This window comes from Rana temporaria, chromosome 3 (genome assembly GCF_905171775.1).
Source record: "Rana temporaria chromosome 3, aRanTem1.1, whole genome shotgun sequence".
NCBI classification, from domain to species: domain Eukaryota; kingdom Metazoa; phylum Chordata; class Amphibia; order Anura; family Ranidae; genus Rana; species Rana temporaria.
In genome coordinates, this window is record NC_053491.1 from 398,108,551 (window position 1) to 398,136,247 (window position 27,697).

At 43.1% G+C, this 27,697-nt stretch overlaps 2 protein-coding genes across 6 annotated transcripts in view; both read right to left on the bottom strand.

Annotated features, from left to right (window-relative positions):
• GMCL1 (germ cell-less 1, spermatogenesis associated) overlaps positions 1–2,730 on the bottom strand; it is a 141,754-nt gene extending 139,024 nt beyond the window's left edge. The window contains exon 1 of one of the 2 annotated variants that reach the window (XM_040345877.1): positions 2,419–2,730. In XM_040345877.1, the coding sequence (XP_040201811.1) occupies positions 2,419–2,461 (43 nt within the window). In that variant the 5' untranslated portion in view covers positions 2,462–2,730. The remainder of the gene's footprint in view (positions 1–2,418) is intronic. The other variant, XM_040345878.1, reaches the window with a different exon arrangement.
• Positions 2,731–16,785: 14,055 nt separating this feature from the next.
• ANXA4 (annexin A4) overlaps positions 16,786–27,697 on the bottom strand; it is a 112,358-nt gene continuing 101,446 nt past the window's right edge. For all 4 annotated transcript variants that reach the window (XM_040345884.1, XM_040345881.1, XM_040345883.1 and 1 more), the window contains 4 exons: positions 25,879–25,974; positions 24,832–24,890; positions 18,769–18,891; positions 16,786–16,936 (listed from right to left, as the gene is read on the bottom strand). In XM_040345884.1, coding sequence (XP_040201818.1) covers positions 16,877–16,936; positions 18,769–18,891; positions 24,832–24,890; positions 25,879–25,974 — 338 coding nt within the window. In that variant the 3' untranslated portion in view covers positions 16,786–16,876. The remainder of the gene's footprint in view (positions 16,937–18,768; positions 18,892–24,831; positions 24,891–25,878; positions 25,975–27,697) is intronic.

Below are 27,697 nucleotides of genomic sequence, written 5' to 3' on the forward strand. Positions count from 1 at the left end.
AGTTTGATACCTGTTGAAATCGAGCTGTTTTATTCACCTACGTCACTCCTGAATCATTATTCTCACTGACTTCCTGGTTTGCGGTGCACATTCATTCTTGCTACATCACGGCCTAATGGGAACTACAGTTCCCATTAGGCTTAGCCTCCATGTCTGTGAGAGATAAGAGAGCATCTTCACGCAGGGCTGTAGTCATAGGGAGGGGGTGAGCACATTCTGCTTTCCACCATGCAAAACGGCTCAGATGCTGGTGGAAAGCAAGAAGAGGAGAGACAGGAAATGGCATTTTCAAACCTGGATTACTGTATTTTGGAGGTCAAAAGGAAAAACTAGGTAAGTGATATCTAAATGCTCTTGCTTACAGCAATCAATTGATCTAATAAAAAACGAACCTTTAGTGTTCCTTTAAGGCTGAGATTCCTGGGATCCTGGGATTGCCCAAGGTTCAACTTTGGAAACTGCAGTCGTTGGGCAAGTTGAATTTTGCATGTCGCATCTTGCCTATGGGCAGAGTATTTTGTCAACAAGTACGGCCGGGGTCAAATAAAAGGGAAATGATGATCCTATTGTGTTGTTTTTTAAAATTCAGCAATGTGGGGTGCAAAGTGGGCGGGGCTTGCATTAAAGTGAATGTTTAATATCTCAAAAACTCATTTTTGCAGCACAAACGAATGGTATATTTTTTTTATTCAGGTTTTACAAACATGGGGTGCCAACTGCACACAGCTAGATTCGTTTCATCTCTGTGCATCATCTGAGGCCATTCACGTCGCTGGTGAGGCTTTACATCCACTTTAGAACCCTTTCACACTGAAAGCGTCTGCCGTTAGTGCTAAAGCGGCATTTGTTTTAGCGGCGCTTTTTGGCCGCTAGCAGGGCTGTTCTAACTCCCCCCCCCCCCCCAAAAAAAAAAAAAAAAAAAGTGTTAAAAATTCCTGTTTTGCAGGTTTTTGAAAAGGCTTTTAAAGCGCTGCCAATTCATTCCAATAGGCAGGGCATTTTGGGAATGTTAAATACGGCGCGCAACCCGCCACAGAGATGCTGCTTGCAGGACTTTTCTTAACGTCCTGCAAGCGCACCGCCCAAGTGTGAAAGTCACATTTGAATGAATGGGAGGCAGTTTTCAGGTGCTTAAAGCGGAGCACCACCCAAAAATGGAGCTTCAACTTTTCGGAACCCTCCCCCCCCTCTCCAGTGTCACATTTGGCACGTTTCAGGGGGGGGGGGGGGACTTCCGGGAATACGGGACTGTGGCAGACACGGCTCTACCCACATCCCCCGCTGTCTTCTGGGAAACACACTGTTCCCAAGAGAGAGCGGGGACCAGTGACGGTGCACCGTGCTACTCGTGCATGCACAGTAGGGAACCGGGCAGTGAAGCCGCAACGCTTCACTTCTCGATTCCCTAACCGAGGATGGCGGCGGGTACAGCCGAGGGACGAGCGATTGCTCGTCCTCAGCTGACGTCATCGAGGGCGCGCTGAACAGGTAAGTGTCAATTTTTTTTAAAGTCAGCAGCTGCAGTATTTGTAGCTGCTGGCTTTAACAAAAAAAAAAAACATTCGGCAGAACCTCTGCTTTAACAGAGGCTATTTCTAGCGCAAAAGCAGCTGAAGGCCCAGTGTGAAGGGGGTCTTAAAAAATGATAAAATATATATTACACACACATACAAAACAAACACCTTCTGCAATACCCTATTGCAATCCAGAGATATGCATGAGAGTCTTGGCTCTCTGGGGACCGTCCCTCCTCATTGGCTGAGACAGAAGCAAGAACCATTGGCTGTCAGTCACAGCCAGTGAGCCAATCAGCAGAGAGAGGGGCGAGGCTGAGCCACGGCTCTGTGTGTGGATGGACATGCAGAGCAGCGGCTTGGGAGTGAGCCTGCTTGGGTGCCCCCAGAGCAAGCTGCTTTCTGTGGGGGCAGGAGCACTGGGGGGGGGGGGGGCAAAAACAGGAGTATTGGGGGTGTACAGATCAGGCAAGTATGACATGTTTATTATAAAAAAATACAACATTGCCCTTTTCTCACCTAGTAGTGAGGTGGGTGAAGGAATCCTCCATACTCTGACATGACGAGTGTCTGCTAGGTGCTGATTGACAAAAGTTTTCCAACAGTCCTATATGGATGAAATCTTGTCCGTTTCCTGCTGAATAAGCCGAATATCTATCTATCTATGGGCAGCTTAGGACTGGAGGAGCTGTGCATGGCAACCAATCAGCTTTTAGCTTTCATTTTCAAAGCTTAGATACACAGGCAGAAACTAGAAGCTGATTGGTTGCTCCTGACTTGATGTGACAGTTGCTGTAGATTGTAGAAGATTTGGGATCCTCCTCAGCACTTTACAGATCCTTTCCATGGCATGGGACACATTACAGACGTACACTCACAGCCTCACCCATTCCGGGTCACCTACCTGTGTGTCGGGTCACCGTCTCGGTCTGTACCGGACAAGCCATGAACAGGAAGGAATGTCTGGTCGGTGTACTCCGGGTCACCACCCCAGCCCTCTCATAATTACTCCGGGTCACCAACTTATTACCCCCTCTGCTCCGGGCCCCCTCCAGCCCCTCCTCCTCGCTCTCTTCTTCTGACCGTTCCTCTCAATGTGCCATCCGGTCGCGAGCCCCCTCAACCTTCGGCTACTTCCGGAAAACTTCCGAACTGACTTCTTCTATGCCAGTGAAGAGAGGAGATGCAGCGTCCCTATAACCCCGCCCAGCTGGCTGTGTCACGACGGTGAGGCGTGGAAGCTGGGAGAATGCTAGTTGCTGGTTGGGTGTTTGGCTCCTCTCATGACACGCCCACCCCTGGGCTTATGGCGTGTGATAGAAGTTTGCTGCTGTGAGATGGATGTGTGTGATCAGTGAGGCTCGCAGCGGGTCGCTTTTTGTTACTTTTACTTTATTTTTTTCCGGCTGTGACGTGATGAGTCTCCCCTCTGCCTGGCAGCAGCTTGGTTGAGCAGTGTATCAAAGCCCCTCCCCTCCTTCCCTGTCCGTTCTGTACACACACGTGAAGGAGGAGGGGTGAGCAGCAGGGACGCTCTGATCTCAGGTCTGCACTAAGTTTGTATGATGCTCTGTAGATGGAGGAGGGAGGGGGACAGAGTGTCTGGGAAGGAGGACAAGGTAATGTCATATGAGTGATCGAGGGGCTACGAGGATATGTGCAATGCAATGCTCTTCCTTCTCACAAAAAAACCTCCAGTACATATTCTACCCCACTTGCAATGGCTCTTTTCTCTCAAAAAGCGCCCCCACCACATATCTGACCCCCCAAGCGCCCCCAGCACATTTGGGCACAGTGGCTATATATGATGGGCACAGAGGCTGTATGTGATGGGCACAGAGGCTGTATATGATGGGCACAGAGGCTGTATGTGATGGACACAGAGGCTGTATGTGATGGGCACAGAGGCTGTATGTGATGGACACAGAGGCTGTATGTGATAGACACAGAGGCTGTATGTGATGGACACAGAGGCTGTATATTATGGACACAGAGGCTGTATGTGATGGACACAGAGGCTGTATATTATGGACACAGAGGCTGTATGTGATGGACACAGAGGCTGTATATTATGGACACAGAGGCTGTATGTGATGGACACAGAGGCTGTATATTATGGACACAGAGGCTGTATGTGATGGACACAGAGGCTGTATGTGATGGACACAGAGGCTGTATATTATGGACACAGAGGCTGTATGTGATGGACACAGAGGCTGTATATTATGGACACAGAGGCTGTATGTGATGGACACAGAGGCTGTATATTATGGACACAGAGGCTGTATATGATGGACACAGAGGCTGTATGTGATGGACACAGAGGCTGTATGTGATGGGCACAGAGGCTGTATGTGATGGACACATAGGCTGTATGTGATGGACACATAGGCTGTATGTGATGGACACAGAGGCTGTATATTATGGACACAGAGGCTGTATGTGATGGGCACAGAGGCTGTATGTGATGGACACAGAGGCTGTATATTATGGACACAGAGGCTGTATGTGATGGGCACAGAGGCTGTATGTGATGGACACATAGGCTGTATGTGATGGACACATAGGCTGTATGTGATGGACACAGAGGCTGTATATTATGGACACAGAGGCTGTATGTGATGGGCACAGAGGCTGTATGTGATGGGCACAGAGGCTGTATATGATGGGCAGGGAGGCTGTATATGATGGGCACATTGGCTGTATGTGATGGACACATAGGCTGTATATGATGGGCACAGAGGCTGTATATGATGGGCACAGAGGCTGTATGATTGGCACAGAGGCTGTATATGATGGGCACAGAGGCTGTATATGATGGGCACAGAGGCTGTATGTGATGGACACATCAATTGTCACCACTGTGCCATGCCATTAAACGCAGCCACTGTGCCATCAATTGTCACCACTGTGCCATGCCATCAAACGCAGCCACTGTGCCATCAATTGCCACCACTATGCCATCAAACGCAGCCACTGTGCCATGCCATCAAAAGCAGCCACTGTGCCAATTGTCGCCACTGTGCCCATTGTCGCCGCTGTGCCCTGTAAAATGCCCCTCCCCCGCCCGGCACTTACCTTTCTGGGGGTCAGCCATCCTCCTTCCACGTCCCTCGATGTCTTCTCCCGCCCTCGATGATGCTTCAGCCAATCAGGTTAACCAGAACCGGTTAACCTGATTGGCTGAGACGCCTGTCAGTCTTATCCAAGGAACACACCCCCCCCCCCCCTTAGATAAGTTTCCAGAAGCCGAATACAGCCTGAGGGCTGTACTCGGAAAGCCTATCAGAGCCGCTGGCTGATAGGCACTTCCACACAGCCAACCAGCTGCCGTTATTCAGGTGGCCAGCGCTCACCATCCAGCCATTTAAATAGTCGGCGGCAGCGGCAACAATAACAGATTCATGCTATGCATGAATCTATGTTATTGTAATCAGTGGCGGTGCGAGAGCCAGAGGGGGTGGCGCTCCGGCGCCCTTTATAGACGCACCGCCACTGATACAAAGTTAACACAACAATTGCAGAAGATTTAATAGATGTAAAGTTGAAAAAATTATTGAGGGCCAGTTCACACCACATGCAGTCCAGTGCGTTTTTTTTTTTTTGCATTAAAAATGCATTGAAAGTGGGTTGTATGGTTTTTAATGACATAGTTCACACCAGTGCTTGCAGTTCCAGAAAATAAAGTAGACAGCAAGCGAGTTAATTTGTAACAGTCAAAATGAATTTAAAAAAAATTACTGGAATATACAGAATAGTTCTCCTTTAAATCAATGTTTTTATGAAAGCAGTTTTATATTTAGGACAGGCATGAAATTATTATGCACCCCACACACACTTACTCTACAGTTTTTTGCTGTGAGTGTACTAACGAAAAAGAATTCAATGGAGCTGCTCATATACAAAGCACAATGTATTGTAGCAAATGAGGTTAATGAGTGAGTAGGTTGTAAAAACAGCTGCAGAAACAAACCATTTTAATGGTAATACTTCTGGAAAATAAAGAGAGCTAGTGCTTTTTGTTTAAAACAGAAGCATAATGGAAAGAAATAAATAGAAACATAATTGCTTTGCTAGATTATGTTCAGAATAATGAAATTCTGCAGAATTGAAATCCTGCATCACAAGGGAAAAACTGCATCTTTTTTATTTTTCTGCTAAATTATTTTGTCTCCATCCCAGAGAAAAATACCACCCGCATGTTTTCACATTTCCAGAGAAAAAGGGTTTTGTTTTAATAATTATCAGATCACTTCAATGCTAAAGCCATGTGTCTACAGCATTAAAATTACATATCTGTCACTGGCATTTTTATAAGCCTGCCCTGAAACATTATCTGTCCCACCAGTAGTTCCATTATTTTTCAACTTCCCATAAAGGAGCGACAATACGGTTCTTCCTGCACCCTTCACCCTGTGAACAGGGCAGTTTTATGGTGGCCATACACACTTCAAAATAGGGTTACAGGTAAATAAATTATGCTGGGTGGTAGCCAGCCTGGCTAATTTATAGTGTTTAGAGGCCAAATGGCTTCTCTCTTAATCCTGTTTAGCTGTGACTTCTGCTTTTTGTCAGTAGATGGCACTGTTACCTTTGACATTAGTGTGATGAGCTACAGTGCATTCATTCAGGTTATGAATAAACATACCTTTCTCAGCCAATAAGACTGGCAACTTTGCATGCTGGGACGAGGTATTTATTTGGAGGCAGTCAGGTGATCTAGATTCTTCCCGCCTGTCTGGGCGGGTGTGTGAAACAGCTGCTAGGTCTGTGGCCTTTATAGGTGCTCTCCTGGCTCCTAGGCCAATCTAGGTGTTCAAGATTATGCTGAGAAAGGCCTGCTAAACATCCGGAAACAATTCTGAGAGGGATGGAGAGACCTGAGGTGACCTACCAGAGTTGACTCTTGCATGAAACGGGGACCCATCAAGAGCCTCGGAAAGCATCCATAGAATTCCTACCCTTCCATGAGTCAAGTTCAGTTACTAGAAGAGACAACCTATTCTACAAAGTACAGATGTGCTGGTTCAGCTTAAAGGCTCTTTTCCTGTACTGCTTTCTACCTTATCTCACCATTTTTGTCCAAGGACTCGGCAAATCTGCCTATTTGCTGATCGTTACTATTTTTGACTAAGGGTGTCCTGTGCCCTATCCCCTCTCTCCCACATTTTTCCTGTTGTGAGAAATAAACTTATTTGTTTAAATAAAAGTGAGTGGTACCCAATCTTTCCTTCTTGTTCATCACCCATCATGCCTAATAACCTGCACCCTGAGGAAGTATGTCTGCCCTCCCTGCCTCTGGGGGTCACCACTTAGTCCCCAGAAAATTGGGGTGGGCGCTACACATGTAATGTCTTTAGAAGCACTTTATTAGGAGTTGCTCTCTACACCAAGTCAGTGTTTCTTTATATTATATATATTTTTTTTTTTGCCGTTTACGTATCTGCAATATATATTTTTTGCTATAGTTTAAATGTTTTATGTACGTTGTAATATTGCTGCTGTTTGATCGCGCTTTTGCTACCAGGGTACTGAATATACTGTACATCTGTAATAAATATTCCCCATGCAGCCAGGTGTGTCGAGAGTGCATGGGGCTATTTGCAGAGTCGTGGTCACAGGAACAAGGGACCCCAAACAGCACACAGCTGCTTTGGGGTGAGCACTACCTAGGCATTCAGGAAACTGCAATATTGCCCCCTGAACATTTATCATTTCCCCACCCGCTGCTCTGTAAAACAATCACTGCAGATCATTTTGCACAGACAAGTCTCCGGAGTTGGTTCACACTAAACCTCATGGCAGCTAGTGGGGCAATGTGCATATGGCTTTCTTTGGGAGAATTTGTTCCTGGGCATATACGGCCCTAAACCTTAGTAGCGCAGTCCAGCTGCAGCAGCTGTCAGTCTCTCATAGACTTTTACAGGCTGGTGGCAGAAGATCTGGACTGTGCACCTGTATCTCCCACCCACACCTGAACACCAGAGTCTCATGCACCAGGGCTAAAAAGCCAATATGCATGAGACCTTTGATTTTCGATCCAATTTAACCACCAATTTAACCACTTTAACGACTTTATACGGCCGCAGGGTGGTTCTAATTCTCTAAGCCGTCGTGTTTTTACGGCCTCCGCTCCTCCTGGCCACTGGGCGGCGCGTGCCTGCCGCATCACTGGGATGCCGATGCGCGTGCCTGGCGGCCGCGATATCTGCCAGGCTCCCGTGATCGGCGGTTACAGAGACAAGGACGTGGATCTGTGTGTGTAAACACACAGATCCACGTCCTATCAGGGAGAGAGGAGATCGATCTGTGTCTCTTGTACATAGGGACACAGATCGGTCACCTCCCCCAGTCAGTCCCCTTCCCCCACAGTTAGTAACACTCACTAAGGTACACATTTAACCCCTCCCTCACCCCCTAGTGTTAACCCCTTCAATGCCAGTCACATTTATACAGTAATTAGTGCATATTTATAGCACTGATCGCAGTATAAATGTGAATGGTGCCAAAAGTGTCCGATGTGTCCGCCATAATGTCGCAGTACCGATAAAAATCGCAGATCGCCGCCATTACTAGTAAAAAAAAAAAATTATAATAATTCTGTCCCCTATTTTGTAGGCGCTAAAACTTTTGCGCAAACCAGTCGCTTATTGCGTTTTTTTTTTTTTGTTTTTTTTTACCAAAAATATGTAGAATACGTATCGGCCTAGACTGAGAATTTTTTTTTTAGCTATTTATTATAGCAACAAGTAAAAAATATATATATTTTTTTTTCAAAATTGACGCTCTATTTTGTTTTTTAGTGCAAAAAATAAAAACCGCAGAGGTGATGAAATACCACCAAAAGAAAGCTCTATTTGTGGGGAAAAAAAAGGACGTCAATTTTGTTTGGGAGCCACGTCACACAACCGCGCAATTGTCAGTTAAAGCGACGCAGTGCCGAATCGCAAAAAGTCCTCTGGTCAGGAAGGGGGTATATGTGCCCAGTAAGCAAGTGGTTAATACAAGGAATTATTAAACATTGATTATCCAACTGGCATACAAAACATTTAGTCACTACTTAACTAGGATAATAGTCTCTGCAGGATTATATAATATGCATGTATCATATCTGTATTATGTCACTGGGAATTCAGCCGCAGCTCATACATAACTTTTTAGCACTATGAAGAGAGTTACTCCAATGGCAAAGAAGGAATAATTGCAATTTCCAAATTAAGTGCAGCAGTTTTTATGGTCATAATACTAGGTTAGCTAGATGAAGAATATGAAACAACCACCAATAACGTGTCTATCTATAGCTTCTAATAAACAAGCTATCGCTAAACTAACTGAAGAAATTATGATAAATATGGTAGTACTGAGACAGGGAGAAGAGTCCCCAATGAGGTGAACCAAAGTTCCAGGGAAACTTTTTTTTTTTTTTGTGGCATTAAAGAACTCTAGTCATGCGAAAAATAAATAAAAGTCAGTAGCTACAAATACTGTAGCGGATGACTTTTAATATATACACACTTACCAGTACAGGTGTAGGCAGGTGTACTCTACTTTCTCCAGTACCGGTGGTGCTCAACCGCAGTACCATTGCAGAGGTAGAGGAAGTCAAGAGGAACATGGTTCCCATGGGCCACTGGAGCAGCTGTGATTGGATGCTGTCAGACCATGTGACTCTGGTGGCCATCTTGGGTCAAGCAGAGTCTATTTAAGACCCTAGCTTCTGGGCTTGGTGCACATTTCGCATGTGGATAGTGTAGAGAGAGACACTGTCTGTAATGGACAGTGATTAGCAGCAGGGAGAGGTTTTAGACCAGTAGGGGAAGTGCAGCAATATGACACTCTTTCTCCCCCCACCAAATAGTCCTTGTACAAACTTTGTAAATATTGATTTTAAAAACTGAAGTACGGGCAAGCTTATTTTTTAGACAAGTGTACAATAAAAATAACTTCCCTCTAGTGATGTTTGCCACATCTCTGGCTGCTGCAGTGTTAACCATACTTCAGTTATAGGAGGTTAGGTTGGGAAAGTGGTTGGGTCAAGATGAAAAAAGGCTAGGGGGTGGTTCACACCAGAATCGTACAAGGACACGTGCCATGTTCCTATATGGCAGTGTTTCTCAATTCCAGTCCTCAGGCCCCCCCCAACAGGTCAGGTTTTCAGGATTTCCATTATTTTGCACAGGTGATTAGATCAGTTTCACTGCCTTAGTAATCACCACAGCCTTTTCATCTGAGGGAAATCCTGAAAACCTGACCTGTTGGGGGGGCCCGAGGACTGGAATTGAGAAACACTGCTATATGGTGATATTCTACAGCTTATTCATTTGCATGGGCTGAAAATCATACCGAACGCAGAAAAAGTATTGCATGCACTACTTTTAAATTAATGGTGCTCCAAATCACATGGTACTGCGGTACCATATGAATTGGCACCCGCAAAACTTACTGCATTTGTGGTGCCCTCTAATATTACATTGGTACCCACAGAAGATTGCAAAGGCAGTGCATTTGAGTGTGGTGTGGAATATATGCATGGAACATACCTTTCCCATACTCCATTCTGGTGTGAAACACACCCAAAATTAGGTATTTAGCCCCAAAGTCAAAGGCTGGCTATACATTATACAATTTTCCTTTAGCTTTACCAAAACCATATAATGTGAGCTCAAACCTAAACACTTTAACTTTGTATGCATATAGGCAGGCCCTTGCACCACCATAGTTGAAGGAAAGTCTAAAGGAAATTGAATAAGAAAATTGTATAATATATGACCAGCTTAAGGGGAAGTGCTGTGATTTCTGTGAGAGATAATAAACACCTGTCATTGCTAAGATTATATATTACTCAACATGCATGCACTTAAAGTAAACCTTGCAATGTCCATATATTCAGTGAGGGCCCTGTGAAGGATGCTTCAGTAATTCTCCCTTCTCGTTATATTGTGTGTGTTAGAGGTAAAAAGGGTTCATGTGTTACAGGCGGATTGATATGTTAATGACCCTTCCTCAGCCAGCTCCCTATTTCAAGGAGTTAATTGACTCTCTTGTGTGTATTGTTCTAAATGTTAATTGATAAAGGAATGTGTCTGATCAGGTTAAACATAGCGGAGCCGAACCGGCTAGATACTGATTAGTTCAAAGAAATATCCTTATTTCACTGTGTGAGGGGGGAGATTGTCATTGTAACAGTTGTAACCACATATAAGCTCTGTGTTTTACCATTAAAAGTCTGTGTTGTTCCAGCAGTAAGCTTGTCTCATGTGTGGCTTTTTGGGCGATCCCAGGAATATTCCTCCTCGTGGAATATTGGGGTGATTTTCGTTATGGGAAGAAGGGAACGTTGACGGGGATATCATTGTAATACCGTCACAATTGGTTGGCAGCAGTGGGATTTTCCCTTCTATTCCCCTTTACATCCGGATTCCAAGCAGACACTGGAAGAACTACTGGAAGTTCGTGGAAGGATTGCTAGCAACAAAACCAAGCGGGTCATCATAGCAGAATTAATGGAGCGAGACCAGGAGGACGGGATTGCAGCAACGCCAGCAGTACAAGAGATGGAGACACCAGTGATTCAGGAAGAGGAATCGCCAGCCAACAAGCTAATGAGAGAGAAGCTAGCATGGTTCGGTCCGAACCCAACGGCAGATGTGGTGCTGAAAGTGATGGACCTGTTAGCAAAGGCAGAACTACAGAAGGATAAACAAATAAGAGACGCAGAGCTACAGAAGGATAAACAAATAAGAGATGCAGAACTACAGTTAAAACTGGCAGCAGTCCAACAAGCAGCCGCACATTCTCCAAACAGTGAGTACAGCACAGCAGACGCAAGGAAGATTCCGTTTAGCGCTTTTAAAGCTTTTGATGAAAAGGACTGTGAAATTGATAACTACCTGGCAGATTTTGAGAGACAATGTAACCTGCACCGAATAGCTAGAGGAGAGTGGGTTGCAATATTGTCAGGCAAACTGTCAGGCAAAGCTTCTGATGCTTTCCGGACCGTGCCAGATCAGGATATCCATAGCTACGCCCGGGTTAAAGAAGTGCTCCTGGCTCGTTATGCAGTAACCCCAGAGTCCCACCGACAGAAGTTCAGGGACTCACGCAAAACCACGGAAGACTCTTACGCGGAATGGGCATGCCAGTTATCCCTGTCGGCCTCTAACTGGGTTAACAGCAGCCAGGCCACCACCGCAGAGGACATTTTGCAACTAATGCTCCTGGAGCAATTTTACAATCACATCCAGACGGACGTCAAAGACTGGGTGAGAGATCGCAGGCCCATGACTCTACCAGAGGCCGCGAAATTGGCGGATGAATATGCGGATACTCGCAAGACGAACCAGGTCACACCACAGGTACAACCTCCACGACCAACGGCGCCCTCACACCCACCAGCCGCTATATACCAACCTCCTAACAGACCGATGACATCGGTGTTGTTCCAGCAGTAAGCTTGTCTCATGTGTGGCTTTTTGGGCGATCCCAGGAATATTCCTCCTCGTGGAATATTGGGGTGATTTTCGTTATGGGAAGAAGGGAACGTTGACGGGGATATCATTGTAATACCGTCACAGGCCCCCTCCCCTTGTTAAAATGCTGCAATAACTGAAAAAAATATATAAAAAAATCAAAATTTGCACACATTCTCTTTATTAAATCACAGAATTTTTACCATTTTCAAAAGAAGGTTCCCAAGATTCGTAGTTCAGCCTATCATGTGACCACTTTTATTGCTAGCTGCTTTGATTCAAAAGCATTGAGGCAAGACACAACCAGATATTTAACATCTTCATGTGAAAGCCGGTGTTCCAACGATATGGTTCCTCCTATCGATATGGTTCCCCCCTGACTGCGCAGGCGCAATCCGAGCTGACGGAAATCCCAAGCTTGAACAGCTGTTCGGCAGCAAGGGATGCATTTAAAACATATTAAAAAAAGCACTGCTCAATATCACATCAGCCTCCGTTCCTTGCTGCGGCATGTCGTATAGAGAAGCGTGTCAATATCACCCTGATCAGATCCGATAGGGGAACCAACTCGATAAGACACCGGCAATGGCAGCCCCTGTAAGACTGTTGAACATTAATTAAAGCTGGGTGTCGTTGGGACCCAGAAGCGCAGTCCTCCAGGCCTAAAAGCCCTGATCCATCACAGCTGCCGTTAGGCCTGAAAAAGGAGCACATGCTCCGCAAACGCGTTGGCTATTGGCTATCTCCCATCCGCAAGTGACGTCATCCCCCTGGCTCCCTGCGTGCGTTCCAAGACACAGGAAGTGTCAGCCAACACCAGTGCAGCCTGCTCACAGACACCGCAGCTATCAGCCCATGGATGCACTGACCCCACCGACGTTCGGTAATCCATGCCCACATTCCTACATGCCTGTTTTGTTCGTACTTTTGTGAGTTATATATATGTGAGGAATACAGCGCAGGTCTATGAATATAATTAATAATGACGTGATATCAAAATATATTGATGTGTGTGGCTGCTGCAGCAAAAAAATGTTAGATGAACAAATGATATAGAATGTAAAGAGGATAAATGCTGCGCTGCTAATATGGTGTGTGTGTGTGAATCATTACCGACATGATATGGTAAACATTATACACACCACAAGACAAAAAGTGCTTATGTGCTAAAAATTACAAAGTGAAATAGTGCACAGAAATATATATAGTCCATATAGCTGTGGTCAGCTAAAAGATGGTAAACGTAACAAATCTTCATGTAAGCACCGAGTTGTGTTGGAAAGAAAATCCACAATGAGTGTAAGACAGCTGATTGAAGCACCTCCACCTCAAGTAAATATTCTGCTTACCGAACACCAAATAATAAATCTCATGTAGCACTGAATCTGATAACCTCCGTTCCCCAGCTAGGTTCTTCCACACCAGATGGAAAAAATGGATAGTCCTTAGCCAGAACGCACTCGTGCGTTGAACCCAGGAGTGAAGACAAGAAGGGCAAACAGAGTAGTACTGCTAACAAAGCGATTTATTGATAAAACAAAGTTTATGCACTCACATGTCCAAAGTAGTACATTGGCGTGTATTTAAAATGTAAAAGCCGGCCGGCTTGAATAATCTGCTCGTTCCTTCCGGATAGTCGCGGGCAAACAGTGATGACGTCAGCACGCCGTTCCTCCCTACGCCGTTTCGTCAGTAGAATGACATCTTCCAGGGGCACTTTTGTGAGTACCTAATGTAAATACGAAATTAAATATTTCTTGAATTCTTGCACTTAGAGTAGCGCCTGTGTTTTATCCCCAGCTATTCCAGAGGATTTCTTCTTACCCTTCCACTGGGTGATAAGGATACCCCCTGGCACAACTCCAGAGCATAACTGTAATGGAACCCCAAATGGGATAGGGGTTAACGCCGTTTATGATATTCCATTGCACCCAAGACAACTTATCGACACTCCACCATTCTGCCTCTGATTCAAATTCATAATAGTGAAGCACGCAGACAAGAGAGAAATACAGTCTACATCCTTTACATCCCAACGGCAAGAGAGACGGAACCTTTATTGGCATGTAGCTTTATAGACAGAGTGACATTCATATGAGTACAACTGATTCGCTAGTCCATATATGGTCTCCTCTTGTGACGTCTCTGCTTGCCACGCTGTTTCACATTCAACAGTGTTGGGGGCCATATTGCTTTGGTCGATGGAAGGGGCCGGAAGGAGGGAGGAGGGGACGAGTAGCAGCCGTTTTCAATTTTACTTCCCGGGCCGAGATTTAACTCTATAATGCCTCTTTTAAGGAAAATAATAGTATTGTAATACACCCACGTATATATATATATATATATATATATATATATATATATATATATAATCTCTCTCTCTCAAGAAATAAAACAATATAAGAAAGGAAAGTAATATTTGTGTGGTTAGGAGTAAAATAACAAAACACAAAATAATCATTTTATCGACTCCATCACATGGGCTGCCTTCAAAAGTTACTTCTTAAGAACTTTATGGACTTCATTGCTTTTATTATTATTATTATTATTATTATTATTATCTTGTACCATTTGCATCTCCCCTACCCTGAGCAATTAGGTTGGTGGTACACATTTAGTTTGGCACAAGCGCCGACTTTTATCCTCCTTTTTTTATTTTTTTTTAAGACTGATAAGTACCCATTTGCTGGTACCGAGGAAATTGAAGACAGACATCTTTACTAAGCCAGTCTCCTTTGTGTCTTAGGGAGTTGTGACATTTGAAATCCTATGCAAATGAGATTCTCCTCCCATGTGGTTACTAGCTGAAGTAAAGCCAAATACAGCATGATGGAATTATAGAGAGATTAACAAATTAAAAGTAAACCTGTGCAGTTCTAAAACTTGGTAACCTAATCTTATATACTGGGATGGTAAGCACCACCTGGAACATGCAGATGATATTTAGTATCCTCAAAATGCCTCCACTGCCCTTCGGAAGCACTTAAAATTTTGCAGACACCTTCCGTCATTGCATTGCACACCACATGCCATAATGCAAATGTTTTCTAGGCATTTAATATTTACATTGTATATCTTCCCTATTTTTTTCCCCCCCATTGGTTGGTTTCCATGTCTAGTACAAGATACCAAAGCTTGAATACTGATGGGAACAATCCTTGTTCTCAAATGCCTCAATGGAAAGTTTTTTAATGTGACCTTCTCAAACACTCTAAAAGCTTGCCTGTATACAGTAGAAGATAGTTTCCCAATGTGGTCTATTTTGGCTGGCTGGGGAGGATGATTCAGCATCTATAGGGTAGTGCATGGAGAGTCCTGAATAGGCAGTCTAGTGAAGCAAAACGACTGGTTGCTGTTGCTTGCTTTGGACAGGCTGCATTTGGCTCCCGTCTATGTTCCAATGAATTAAATTGGAACTTGTGCAACTGGAGTGTCTCTTTAAATTAGATACAGGGCAAACACATTGTGGGGCGGTCAGCTCCAGCATGCACATCTGTCTGTTCTCTAAGAAACCGCTTGGTTGGCAGCCACCACATTGGCCTCAAGATAATGGTTACCAAGTGCTTCAATCTCACAGTAGGAAAGATGAAATTGCTGATGTAGCCCTAAACCTACTCTTCCAACAGGAGTTTTTCTTAAATCCAGTTTTTGAAGATTTTCCCAACAACCGTAGCTTGTAAGATAATGTTTATTGCCTTGTACTCTACATTAAAATATTTGTATTATGTGGTCCTAAACAGTTTTGGATCAATGGTAAGTATGTATTTTGTTTGTAAACAGTTTTATATCGATTTAAAATTGTATTTCAACATTTAAAAACAACTCCATGTTTTCGGTCACTTTTTATTGCACCAGCTTGGTTAAAACTAATGCCTACTATAACAGAATGATCTAGCTACTGTGGGGGCCATTATACACTTCAGAAGCTTGTTCTGCATATGTATGCTGTGCTGTCTTCTTGTCCAAGTCCTAGTCACTTCCCTTCTGCATCCAAAAGAGCCACATAGACTAGTAACAGCCTTATTCATACAGTTGAGGTTTAATGCAAAACCAGGTGGATTCCCAATGCACTAGTGGGCTAGTGCGAGGAGTGCTTTGAGACTGCATTGACTCACTGAATAAAGGCCATCTTAGACCATGGCACTCTCTTAGTGACCTGTTCCTGAGAGAGTTGCTACCTTGCATCAGGATCACTAGCGTGGCATGGCCCTAAACTGACATCTTGCAGAAAATCTCAGCAATGGGTATAAAACAGCATATTAGCACATTATGGCAGACTTGCCTTGCACAGTGCCTTCCTCCAATAATGCAACATCCATGTTCTCCCCAATTACCCCATCACCTTTTTCAAGCTTTCTTTGGTTGATGGCAGAAGAGACTGAGTCTCTTCCACCATAAAAAAGGTACCTGTTCACATTTTTAATAAACAGACTTTAAGTACAGCTTTAGGCAGAAAGGAGGAGCACATCAGCCAGATACAGTATGCGTCCCCTCACTTGCTGTTCATGTCACCAAGACAGAACATAAGGGGAAATCTCCCCAATGGGAACCCAGGCAACAATAAAAGCCAATTGATGTTCTCACCATCCCCCTGTACCAACTAAAATGTGAAGTTGTTCTTTTGGCTGGAGTGCCATTTTCATTGCTATAGTATAAAAAGGTAAATCCAGAGGACAATGGAGAATCCAAGACGACTGAAATTCAGAAAAGTATTTTAAACAAAGCAAAAAATGTTCCTCTGCCGTTATGGATATTCAGTCAATTTATTATTGACAGTAAAATCAAAAACAATACAAATGAAAGTCATCATAAAAAGAGATTTATTTATTTTACTGCTAGTAGGACTTGTACGTATATAAAGAATTTTCCTGGACACATGTGCGGGTAATAGACTCAATCTTCTCCTCCGCAGAGTTTCAGAAGCACCTTCCTGTAGTCTCCAGAAGTGTCTCCCTGGAAAGCAAAATGTCAGGGAAATAGGTTTATAGGATTTCACCTGTCAAATGACTTTACTAATCAATAGGCAAATACTTTAACAATACTTTTTCACAACAGGACAGTTGACATGATGATAGACCTGCTTGATCTAAAATCCTAAGATGACCTGACAAAATCTATCTGGGTGAAAAAAAGAACCTACGGCATATTTATGTAAATATGTGCAGGTAAAGGATATTGGGCTCCATTCATAAAAAAGGTATTGTTCTCCTTGTTGTAAAATATTGCTTTGCATCTTTTTTGTGGCGTTCACAAAAAAAAAAAAAACACACACACATACACAAACTAAAATACTGCATGAGTTAGTTTATTAAATCTTTCTGTATTTCACTAGCGGAAAAATGCAGTAATTTACCGCCTGGCACTGGCCAGCATCTTTATTAACAGTATTAAATTAGATGTCAAGGACGCTGGCAGCTGCCTACTCCCTAACAACCATGTTTTTTAGTGGTTGTTAAGGAGCAGGTGACCAACATGTTCTTAACAATCGATAAGTCATCAGCTGTCGATGAGGGAGGCCTACACTGTCCCTCCCCCCTCCCCATTTTTGTTTTCTTTAATGCCTGCAATTTTTTTTTTTTTTTAGATCAAGCCATCAGTGGGGAATCCCGCTGACAGCTGATGACTCATCAGTTGTTAAGGACGCGGCAGCTGCTCGCTCCTTCACAACCATATTTACTGGTAAACAAACAGCCAGTATATATTCCACAAATCCTGCATGCTACTTAATTTCCACATGCATTCAATTACAGTATCTCACAAAAGTCAGTACATCCCTCACATTTTTGTAAATATTTTATTATTACATCTTTTCATGTGACAACACTGAAGAAATACACTTTGCTACAATGTAAAGCAATGAGTGTATAGCTTGTAAACTTGCTCTCCCCTCAAAATAACTCAACACACAGCCAATGATGTCTAAATCGTGTGGCTTTGGGCACAATTTGGACATTTTCACTTAGGGGTGTACTCACTTGTTGCCAGTGGTTTACACATTAGTGGCTGTGTGTTGAGTTATTTTGAGGGGACAGCAAATTGACACTGTTATACAAGCTGTACACTCTACTACGCTTTACATTGTAGCAAAGTGTCATTCCTTCAGTGTTGTCACATGAAAAGATATAATAAAATATTTACAAAAATGTGAGGGGTGTACTCATTTTGTGAAATAATGTATTTATTTTCTTCTGTGAATAGATTTTAACGCCTATTCATGTGGTATTTACCGAGCATTTTCAGCTTTTTTTGGGTAAATACCACACAAACGGTCTGGTGAATCAACAGTTTCAGGCTCACATGCGATATTTCGGCAAAATGTGTCCCGGCACCTAAATATCTCATGCAAGTTTATTCTGCAAATGGAGTCCATTGTGTTAATGTTATGACCTGGCCATATTCAGGGAAATATGATCACCTGGAAATGAACAAGTTTTAGCCACATTTTAGTCAAAAATGCCTCAAGGCGTTTGCGCTTTTAATGTCAATAAAACACTCAAATCTTTGCAAGCTGCCATCAGAAACTTTAACACAAAATTATTTGTGTTAATTTTCAAAATAGTTTCTATAGTGTGCAATTTTATGTAGACATGCGACAGCCATGCCTAACCAATTCATATTCAGGATGAGCTTCATGCTTAGTAGTGAGGTTTAGTACTTAGACACCTTTACATAAAGACCACTGCAACAAAAATCACTTTGTAAAGTGTTCCTTCAGAAACAGTGCAGTCTGGGTTTGATTCCCATCAACGCTCTTTCATGTGGCTCCCACTGTGCATTGCTCTCACCTTGATGAAGGAATAGAGAGACTTGCCATACATCTTCTTGAACTCTGAACGGATTTCCAACATGTCAACTTCACAGCGAGAAACCATCACTCTGATAAGTGTGCTGTCGTCTGTGCCCAGGCCCTGTGACATGACAATGTATTCACTGTTAATATAACAGAAACAGATCCAAGTACCCCACTGGAGTACACAATGAATGCAGATGATTGTTGGGTACAATTGGGGAGCATCCTGGAAATGCAATAAGATAGGCCCACTTTAAAATTACCTTTGTCATCAAAAGAGAATATAACTATTATTATACAACACAATATTGCACACATGTATTTTATCCACTATACCATTGTGAATTTGGTCTATTTTACTCCAGGATTATTAAAATGAAAACTACTTGAACAGTAGTTTTTACATAATAGCATACATTATATTATCCACTATTGGCATTAGAAACAAAAATACAATAGACCAGGTGTATAAAGTAGTTAGCAAATACTCATTTTATAGTTAAAGGGGTTGTAAAGGTTCAAATATAAAAAATTAAAATAAATATGTCATACTTACCTCCACTGTGCAGCTCGTTTTGCACAGAGTGGCCCCAATCCTGGTCTTCTGGGGTCCCTCGGCGGCTGTCTCTGCTCCTTCCCACATCAGCTAACCCCCTTCATGGCAAACTCTCTCCCAAGGGGGTTAGCTTGCGAGCACGCTCCCGTTATAGCCGCCGGCTGTATCACTCGGCCCTGCCCCGGCACTCCATGTCATTGGTTTGATTGACAGCAGCGGGAGCCAATGAGTCATCCAATGAATGAGCAGAGAAGAGCTGAAAAGCCCAGTCGAGAAGCCTGCTATTTTACGACGTGGGACTTTTGAGGGCTCAGGTAAGTAAACCGGGGGGCTGGAAAACATCCAATGTTTTTTCACCTTAATGCATAGAATGCATTAAGGTGAAAAAACATTAACCTTTAACCACTTCCCGCCCGGCCTATGGCCGATTTACGTCCGGGAAGTGGTTATGAAATCCTGACAGGACGTTCTAGAACGTCCTGCAGGATTTCATGCCGCGCGCGCCCGTGGGGGCGCGCATCGCGGCGATCGGTGATGCAGGGTGTCAGTCTGACACCCTGCATCTCCGATCTCGGTAAAGAGCCTCCGGCGGAGACTCTTTACCACGTGATCAGCCGTGTCCAACCACGGCTGATCACGATGTAAACAGGAAGAGCCGCCGATGGCTCTTCCTCACTCGCGTCTGACAGACGCGAGTAGAGGATAGCCGATCGGCGGCTCTCCTGACAGGGGGGGTTAGCGCTGATTGTTTATCAGCGCAGCCCCCCCTCGGATCGCCACACTGGACCACCAGGGATGCCCACCCTGGAGCACCAGGGTGGGCAAAAAAAAAAAAAAAAGCCAAAAAAAAAAAAAAAAAGTCTAAAAAATAAATAAAATAAAAAACAAAGAAAAAAGATGCCAGTCAGTGCCCACAAATGGGCACTGACTGGCAACAATCAGTGCTGCCACCCCAGTGTCCATCAGCGCCACCCCAGTGTCCATCAGCGCCACCCCAGTGTCCATCAGTGCCACCCCACAGTGCCCATCCATGCCCAGTGCCCACCTAGCAGTGCCCATCTGTGCCACCCATAAGTATCCATCAGTGCCGCCCATGAGTGCCCATCTGTGCCGCCTATGAGTGCCCAGTGCCGCCCATGAGTGCCCATCAGTGCCGCCTATGTGTGCCCATCAGTGCCGCCTATGTGTGCCCATCAGTGCCGCCTATGTGTGCCCATCAGTGCCGCCTATGTGTGCCCATCAGTGCCGCCTATGTGTGCCCATCAGTGTCGCATACCAGCGCCGCCAATCAGTGCCACCTCATCTGTGCCCGTCAGTACTACCTCATCGATGTCCATCAGTGCCATCTCATCGGTGCCCATTAGTGCCGCCATATCAGTGCCCGTAATTGAAAGAGAAAACTTATTTACAAAAAAATTAACAGAAAAAAATAAAAACGTAATTTTTTTTCCAAATTTTCAGCCTTTTTTTAGTTGTTGCGCAAAAAAAAAAAATCGCAGAGGTGATCAAATACCACCAAAAGAAAGCTCTATTTGTGGGTAAAAAAGGACGCCAATTTTGTTTGGGTACAGTGTAGCATGACCGCGCAATTGCCATTCAAAGTGCGACAGTGCTGAAAGCTGAAAATTGGCTTGGGCGGGAAGCTGCGTAAGTACCTGGTATGGAAGTGGTTAAAGTGTCCCTAATCCAAAATCTGTTTTTTTAAATTTTGGACAGAGTGGTAAGAGATCAGAACCACTGGTAGGTATTAATTACTGTCTTTGTGATGCAGCCTCTCGATTTGTCCTGGTGACCACCATCAAAAACCATTGCACAGAGCAGGCAAGTAAAACATGTTTATTAAAAAAGCTTTACAAAAAACACTTTCTGCACACGCTATAGCCAAAAGATGGCTACAGCATGGGCTTCCAGTGCCAGGAGGGTGTCAATTGACGTCCTCCTGTGATCACGCTGCTCGTGCACTCTGTAATAGTCTAGTAACGGGCCAGTCACAGCGGCCCTTTACCACGTGATTAGCTGTCAGCCAATGACAGCTGATCACTGAAGTAAACATAAGCCGATCTGCTTTTCTTTCCCCTCACGAACATAGATTTTTACATACTGTCCCTGGTTTTACTGAGCCTGGCAACCCTGATCGGGCCCCCTAGTGGAATGGGGCCCTCGGGCAGTGCCCGAGTCACTCAATGGTCAAGTCCGCCCCTGCTGGAGAGTACTGTATGAAGGTCTGGCAGCAGGGTGAACATGGTGGATGTTAGTAACTAGTAGCAACCATCCACTACAGATATAACTATACAATAATTGTCAACCAATTTTATAGACCTGTATCCTAGTAATATTTAGGGTTTTTGTGTCTCTCCGCCCTGTGTTCTTTTGTTCGCTCTGTCTTTTTAGCTCTCTCCCTGCCCTGAGCAGACTGCAGAGCTGTAATGAATGCCAAGTGGCGCTGCCACTTCTCTCTTCATTTGTAGCTTGTGGTTCGGCTCCACTGGAGCTTAAAAGAACAAATCCTTCAGTGAGAGAAAAATACCCAGACCTAACCAGGAGAGTGCATGACACTGTCACTTCTTCCTCTGAAAATTTGCTAAAGTGACACAGAGCCGAAGAAAATATAAGAAATGTATTTATAGCTCTCCTCCTCATATTCAGAGAACTGGTGACCACACCGAATGCAACCAGGTACTTTCTTCATATATACAGAGTGTTTCAATGCAGAAGCCCCATTTCTACAACAGAAACAAATATTCCATGTATGCCAAATCTTTAAAACTGTGCATGTACACGCTGTACTTTCTCTTATTCTGAACATAGTATTAGTTATGGATGACCAATTGGCACCAATTAAAAAATATAAAATTATACTTCTAGGGCTTTTCTCTTATCAGTCCACCAGGGCCTCAACAAAATTTCATGCCAACATCAAAGGATTCTGAATCGAGAACCTCTATAATGTCATATTCAAAGGATAGTATAGCCTCAGGATGTGCTTAAATTCTAACAGAATGAAGTTAAACTGGAGTGAAGCGACCGCTTGCAACAAGTATCAATGAACCCACCTGTGCACCATTCTACACATTAACACATGCCTGGCTTTGTATTAAAACCACAATTCACTACTACATGATTAGCTAGTCAGATACATCTCTTATAATGGGTCAGCATCCTGCAGTACGTGGGAAAAAAATTACCCCAGTTTAAAAAATCACTTGCCCCATATTGCGCGCCAGTAGATGCTTTAGGTTTGCTATAAAATCCTAGACTTCAGCTTTAATTAAGGTTACAATGGTCAAGCTTGGTACAATATAAAGAATGCATGTCTTATACCCGAGGGACTGCTGGGAAGATAAAAATCATTGTAGTAGTTTCTACTACTACTACTACTACTACTACAACAGTGATCACAGCAATTTTACAGGTCCTGTGCCAAGCAGCTCCCCTTCTGATTAGTGACCATAGGAAGGTGGGGTGGAGGGGATTGTTTGTTGGGCACCAACCCCATTCATAAAATGCCTTTTGTTTTTTATAAATAAAAGGCATTCTGTGATTGGACAAGGTGGAAAGGGACAGAGACATCAAGATCTCAACCTCATCTTATCAGAGAATGCCCTTTATATCTGCGGTGTCTGCCTGCATGTGTGGGAAACCCCATGCTTGTGCGCAGATGTGCCACAGGTCTGACGGGTTCCAAATCAGTGGTCATCAGTAAAACTGCCTTTTGTGATCTGCAACATGCACATCCCAGGAGGCAGAAGGGGTGTTACGTCATTCTCTACTAGAAAGGAAAACATAAAAGGTCAGAAACAAAAAAAACAAAAAAAAAAATCTAATTGTGTGATAGGGATCCAGGTAGAAAAAGGTTGTTTGTTTTATTGGGTGAAGGTCTGCTTTAAAAGCTCTCGTTTTTCTATAAGAAAAAAGGTACAGTGTGCTTTGAAAGGCCATAATAGAGAGTCTGGCAATGTTTTAGTTATATGGGTTAACAAAACCTTTAAGCCTCGCAAACACTACTGGGTTAAACAGAAAAAAAAAAAAACTGACAGCTCAGGTCAGAGCCACTGTACCAACAATCTGATGCTAGTACAGATCTCCCCTGCTGTGCCTTTGTGTTCTGACATGGGAACGTCCCCCCAGCCAGAACACTCTGGTTAGCACTCTCTGCCATTAGCGGAGAGCGCTGACCGGGAGGCGGTAGGCAGACCTTTTTACGGTCATAACCATTTAACAGAAGCCAGCCAAACAGCCGGCTTATTTCAGACTGGCTGCCATACACATGGGCCAAATAATAGCTGGCTTCTATTGAATCACCCAATGCCATCCAACATGCAGCCCGTGTGTACTAGGCTTTAAAGGAATACAATGGTGTCACTTTCCCACCAGCAGCCTAATGGCCAGCCAATGAAGAAGCTACAACATACTGATAAGCTCTGTATTCGGTTTACTCTGTTCTCTCCTCAAGACAGACTTGGGTTCATATGATGGCTGCATTTTCAAACGAATACTTAAAATCCAAAGTGTTTTTGGTCATACTTTTCTTCTGGGTCACAGGAGCACACTTACTTTTCCACTCCCCTGACCCAGATTCAGGCAACAACCCACAGGCTGAAGCCCACTGTTAACTAATGTCACAGAGCCACTCTAGACAATGTCAAGATCCACCCAAATTCCTGATCCGCAGCTGGCTCAGCTTCTCAGCACACGTTGTAGTAGACAGATGCTGCAGCCATAGAGGGAAGTGTGAAGAATGTTTTTTTTTGTTATTCCCACACTTGTCCTTCAACAGCTTTAATTGAGAGATTATACTAGATATAGATATAGATATATATATATATATATATATATATATATATATATATATATATATATATATATATATATATATATATATATATATATATATATATATATATATATATATATATATATATATATATATATATATATATATATATATATATATATATATATATCTATCTCTGAAGTTCACAGGAAAAAAAGGTTTCTGCAGGAGGCATTAAGAAAACTGATAAAACTGGAAGGGGATACAAAGTTGTATGCAGTGCAGAGAACACCAATACTCTGAGGTAGAGGCTGTGTTGTACGTAGAACTGGCAGCAGAGCTTATAAAAACCAAGAAACAATATCCATTTTAGCATAAAAAAAAACAGTTGTGAAGAATAAATAGCAGATGTGCCATTAGGTACTCCTCAATGCAGCATAAACATTATTCATTTTCCAGTATACACACACACACACACACACACGATCACATTGGTGGTGTTCTGTGTTCAAGTTCTCATTTCAAATCTCAGCAGCCTCATTTGTGTTTTGGTATAAGCAATGATAATTTTAAGCGTAGAGAAAGAAGAAGCTGCTCTTAGTGTATATTCGATATAGAGATTTCATAGACTGGAACCTCTAGAGATCGCCCAGCTCTGCTCTCTGTATTGAATTTGCTCACGGATGTAATATGCTGTAAAAGATTTAATTGAGCAGCGGATAACGCACCTTCATGGATTTATACAATCTTTCGGCAAAGTAACCAGGCTTGCTCCTTGTACATTTCACTGCAAGGGAAAATTCATAATAGATTAGAAGAGACTTCATAATTGAACAGTATTAATGCAATAGTGGCCACCGACCGACTTAGGGTAAAAGTGATTCTGTTGCCAACTTTAAAAAAGTGAAAAGGCTGCATCTTTGCAAAGAACCAATTAAAACCTGTCCCACTGCCGAACTTGTCAGCATCCAGCACATGTCTAGAGGGGTCAAATATCTGGTCCCCTGTTGTCCCCTGTCGTTCCTTCTGCCAATTCCTACCTCACTAATGTGAGGTGCAGCTAGGTAGGGGCCAGCAAAGGAAAGCACAGATCGCAGGAGAGGGTGCCAACATTTGACATAGAAGTGTTTAAAGCAGATGATTTTTCAACAAGTTATGGTCTTCAACACTGTAAAGTTCAGCGGCACAAGCAGCAGAACAAGTAAAATCAGCACAGTGGGCATTACTCGTCTTCAATATGATGTTTCCCCTGTGCTGCTGTCTCCCAGTGTAGTAGAAATCTTCTTCCTCTAATGCCCTCCTACCTTCACCGTCATAACCTCCAAGTGCAGCGGGGTTAATAGAGCAAAAAGAGCTGTGACAGGCACTTATCACCATTGGCCGACTATGCCTGCCCATTCCACCCCTCCTCCATTCATAAAAGCTTTAACCACCACCACACTCATAAGAGTACACCGGGGTGGAGGTGGTGGGGCAATATCGGAAGAGGAAGATTTATTATAAACCAGGAAATAGCAGCACAGGATACACATCACACTGTGGTAACATCCCCAATGCTATTTTGTAACCAAACTTAAGCTTTAATTGTTATTTTATGGCAACAGGGTCTCTTCTAAATATAACACATGATGTCTAGTTCTTAATGACAATTTTGCGTTACGTTAAACATTTTTTCAATCATCCTTCCTCCACCGACCAGCCATTCTAGAGAAAGAGGGGTAAAGGTCTATCTCTGGAGAACAAACAGCAAGAGAACAAGATGACAAAACACCTACCAATGGCCAGGAGAGCATCTTCAAAGTTTCCAGACATCTCAGATTTTATACTGGCCTCAATATCTTTTTTTGAAATCTTTTTATATTCATCGAAAACTGTAAAAAAAAAAAAAAAGAGAAGTGAGAAGAAAAGGCCATCTCAAGCTGTTCTCAGACTACATACTTCAAAGAACATGGACAAAATGAATGCCTCAAAACAGTGTTGAGAAATTGGGTAATACGAGGACTCTGATCGACTAAATATAGCATTTTTATCATAAATATGGAATTGTGCCTGTCAGTTAAAAACATATTTTTAGGCAAAATAAAATGTCTTGAATGATTATACTTGACAGATATTTACCGACGTTTGAAATGTTTGTTTGGGTGGGGTAGGAAAGGGGTAAGGGTAAACATGGTAATGTATATTCCCACTGGTTGTGAAATGCATCTTGCTTTTATTATGTATGTGTAAATTAAAAATCAATAAAATATAAAAGTAAAAAAGAAAAAAAAAATATATTGTTTTGCCGCGTTTAGGTTTAGAAGTGTTTATTTCCTTCAAATAGTCAAAAATGTATCTCCGTTAAAAACACCTGTAAACGAAACGTGGTTAAACGCGAGTTACTGTGTTTACAAGCTGTTACAGGCATTTGGCGTTTCAAATGCCTTTGAACATCCGTCCTGAACATTGTTTTTGCTTTACAAAAATGCTTTTAACTCAACTGCCTAGAAATCACTGTAAATGACCAGTTCAGGGGCAGCTGAAAAAAATGCCTAACTGCTCCTAAATGTCTGCTTACCAGCATCAGTGTACACAAAGCCTTAAAGTAATAGTAAAATCCCTTCCTGTATGTGGATGGCACTGTGGTTATTTCAATATAAATACACACACACACCACATCTTTTTTTCCTAATCGATATACAGTGTCACATGACGCAGTTCTTTCCCAGCCTGTATGCAGGGAAACATAAGTAGAAGGAGCTTCTAGTCCGCTGCTGCTGGTCAAATGTTCAAAATATCAAAAATAAAAAACAGCCTTTGAAATACAGAGTACAGTAAAACATGTTTATATCAACAAGCTGTTCTAAATTGTCATAGAAATATATTCTTGATATAAAATCTTATTTTTTTATTGGCAATAACTGACAGTCTTAGAATAAGAGGTTAGGCAAAGCCTCCATCAATCTGCATGTAATATTCTACTCCCATTGCGTTTAGCTGGTTAGTGGGCATGAGGAGGGAGGGAGTGGGCTGTCATTTATCACTGTGTATACACCCACATGTGTAACTCTATAGTAACACGGGCTGCTCAGATGTGATAGAGGGAAATGCTCAGCATAGAAACTTACTGAAACCTGAGCTTGTGCAGAGCTGCAAACACTGCTCTGCAAAATTCCTAGCTGAATTGCGGACATGCGGACATGGACAGAATGGGGAGAGAGAGAGAGCGCGCGCGAGCGTGGGGTCAACCAGTTTTTTTTTTTTGCAGAATACAAATCCCATAGAGTATGAACAGTATACACCATTTACTGAAAGTTTTTGACAGAACAGAAATAACAAGCATATTTGAACATTACAAGCATTTTCTAAGAGCTAAATAAAAAAAAAAGTAAATGGTATTGTCTTCCACTCCCAGACACCACATCTGGGAAACACACTGCCTTTTGGGGGGGTGCTGGTCACGGCCAACCCTTATGCTTTAATGTTCTTCATTGAAGATAGATATACGGATAGTTTTTTTGATGCAGGTTTTGTGACACTTTAACAAACCTCAACATAAAACATCTCTAAACGTGACCTACCTCCTTAGAAAGCCCAGCTCCAGAGAAGAAGAAA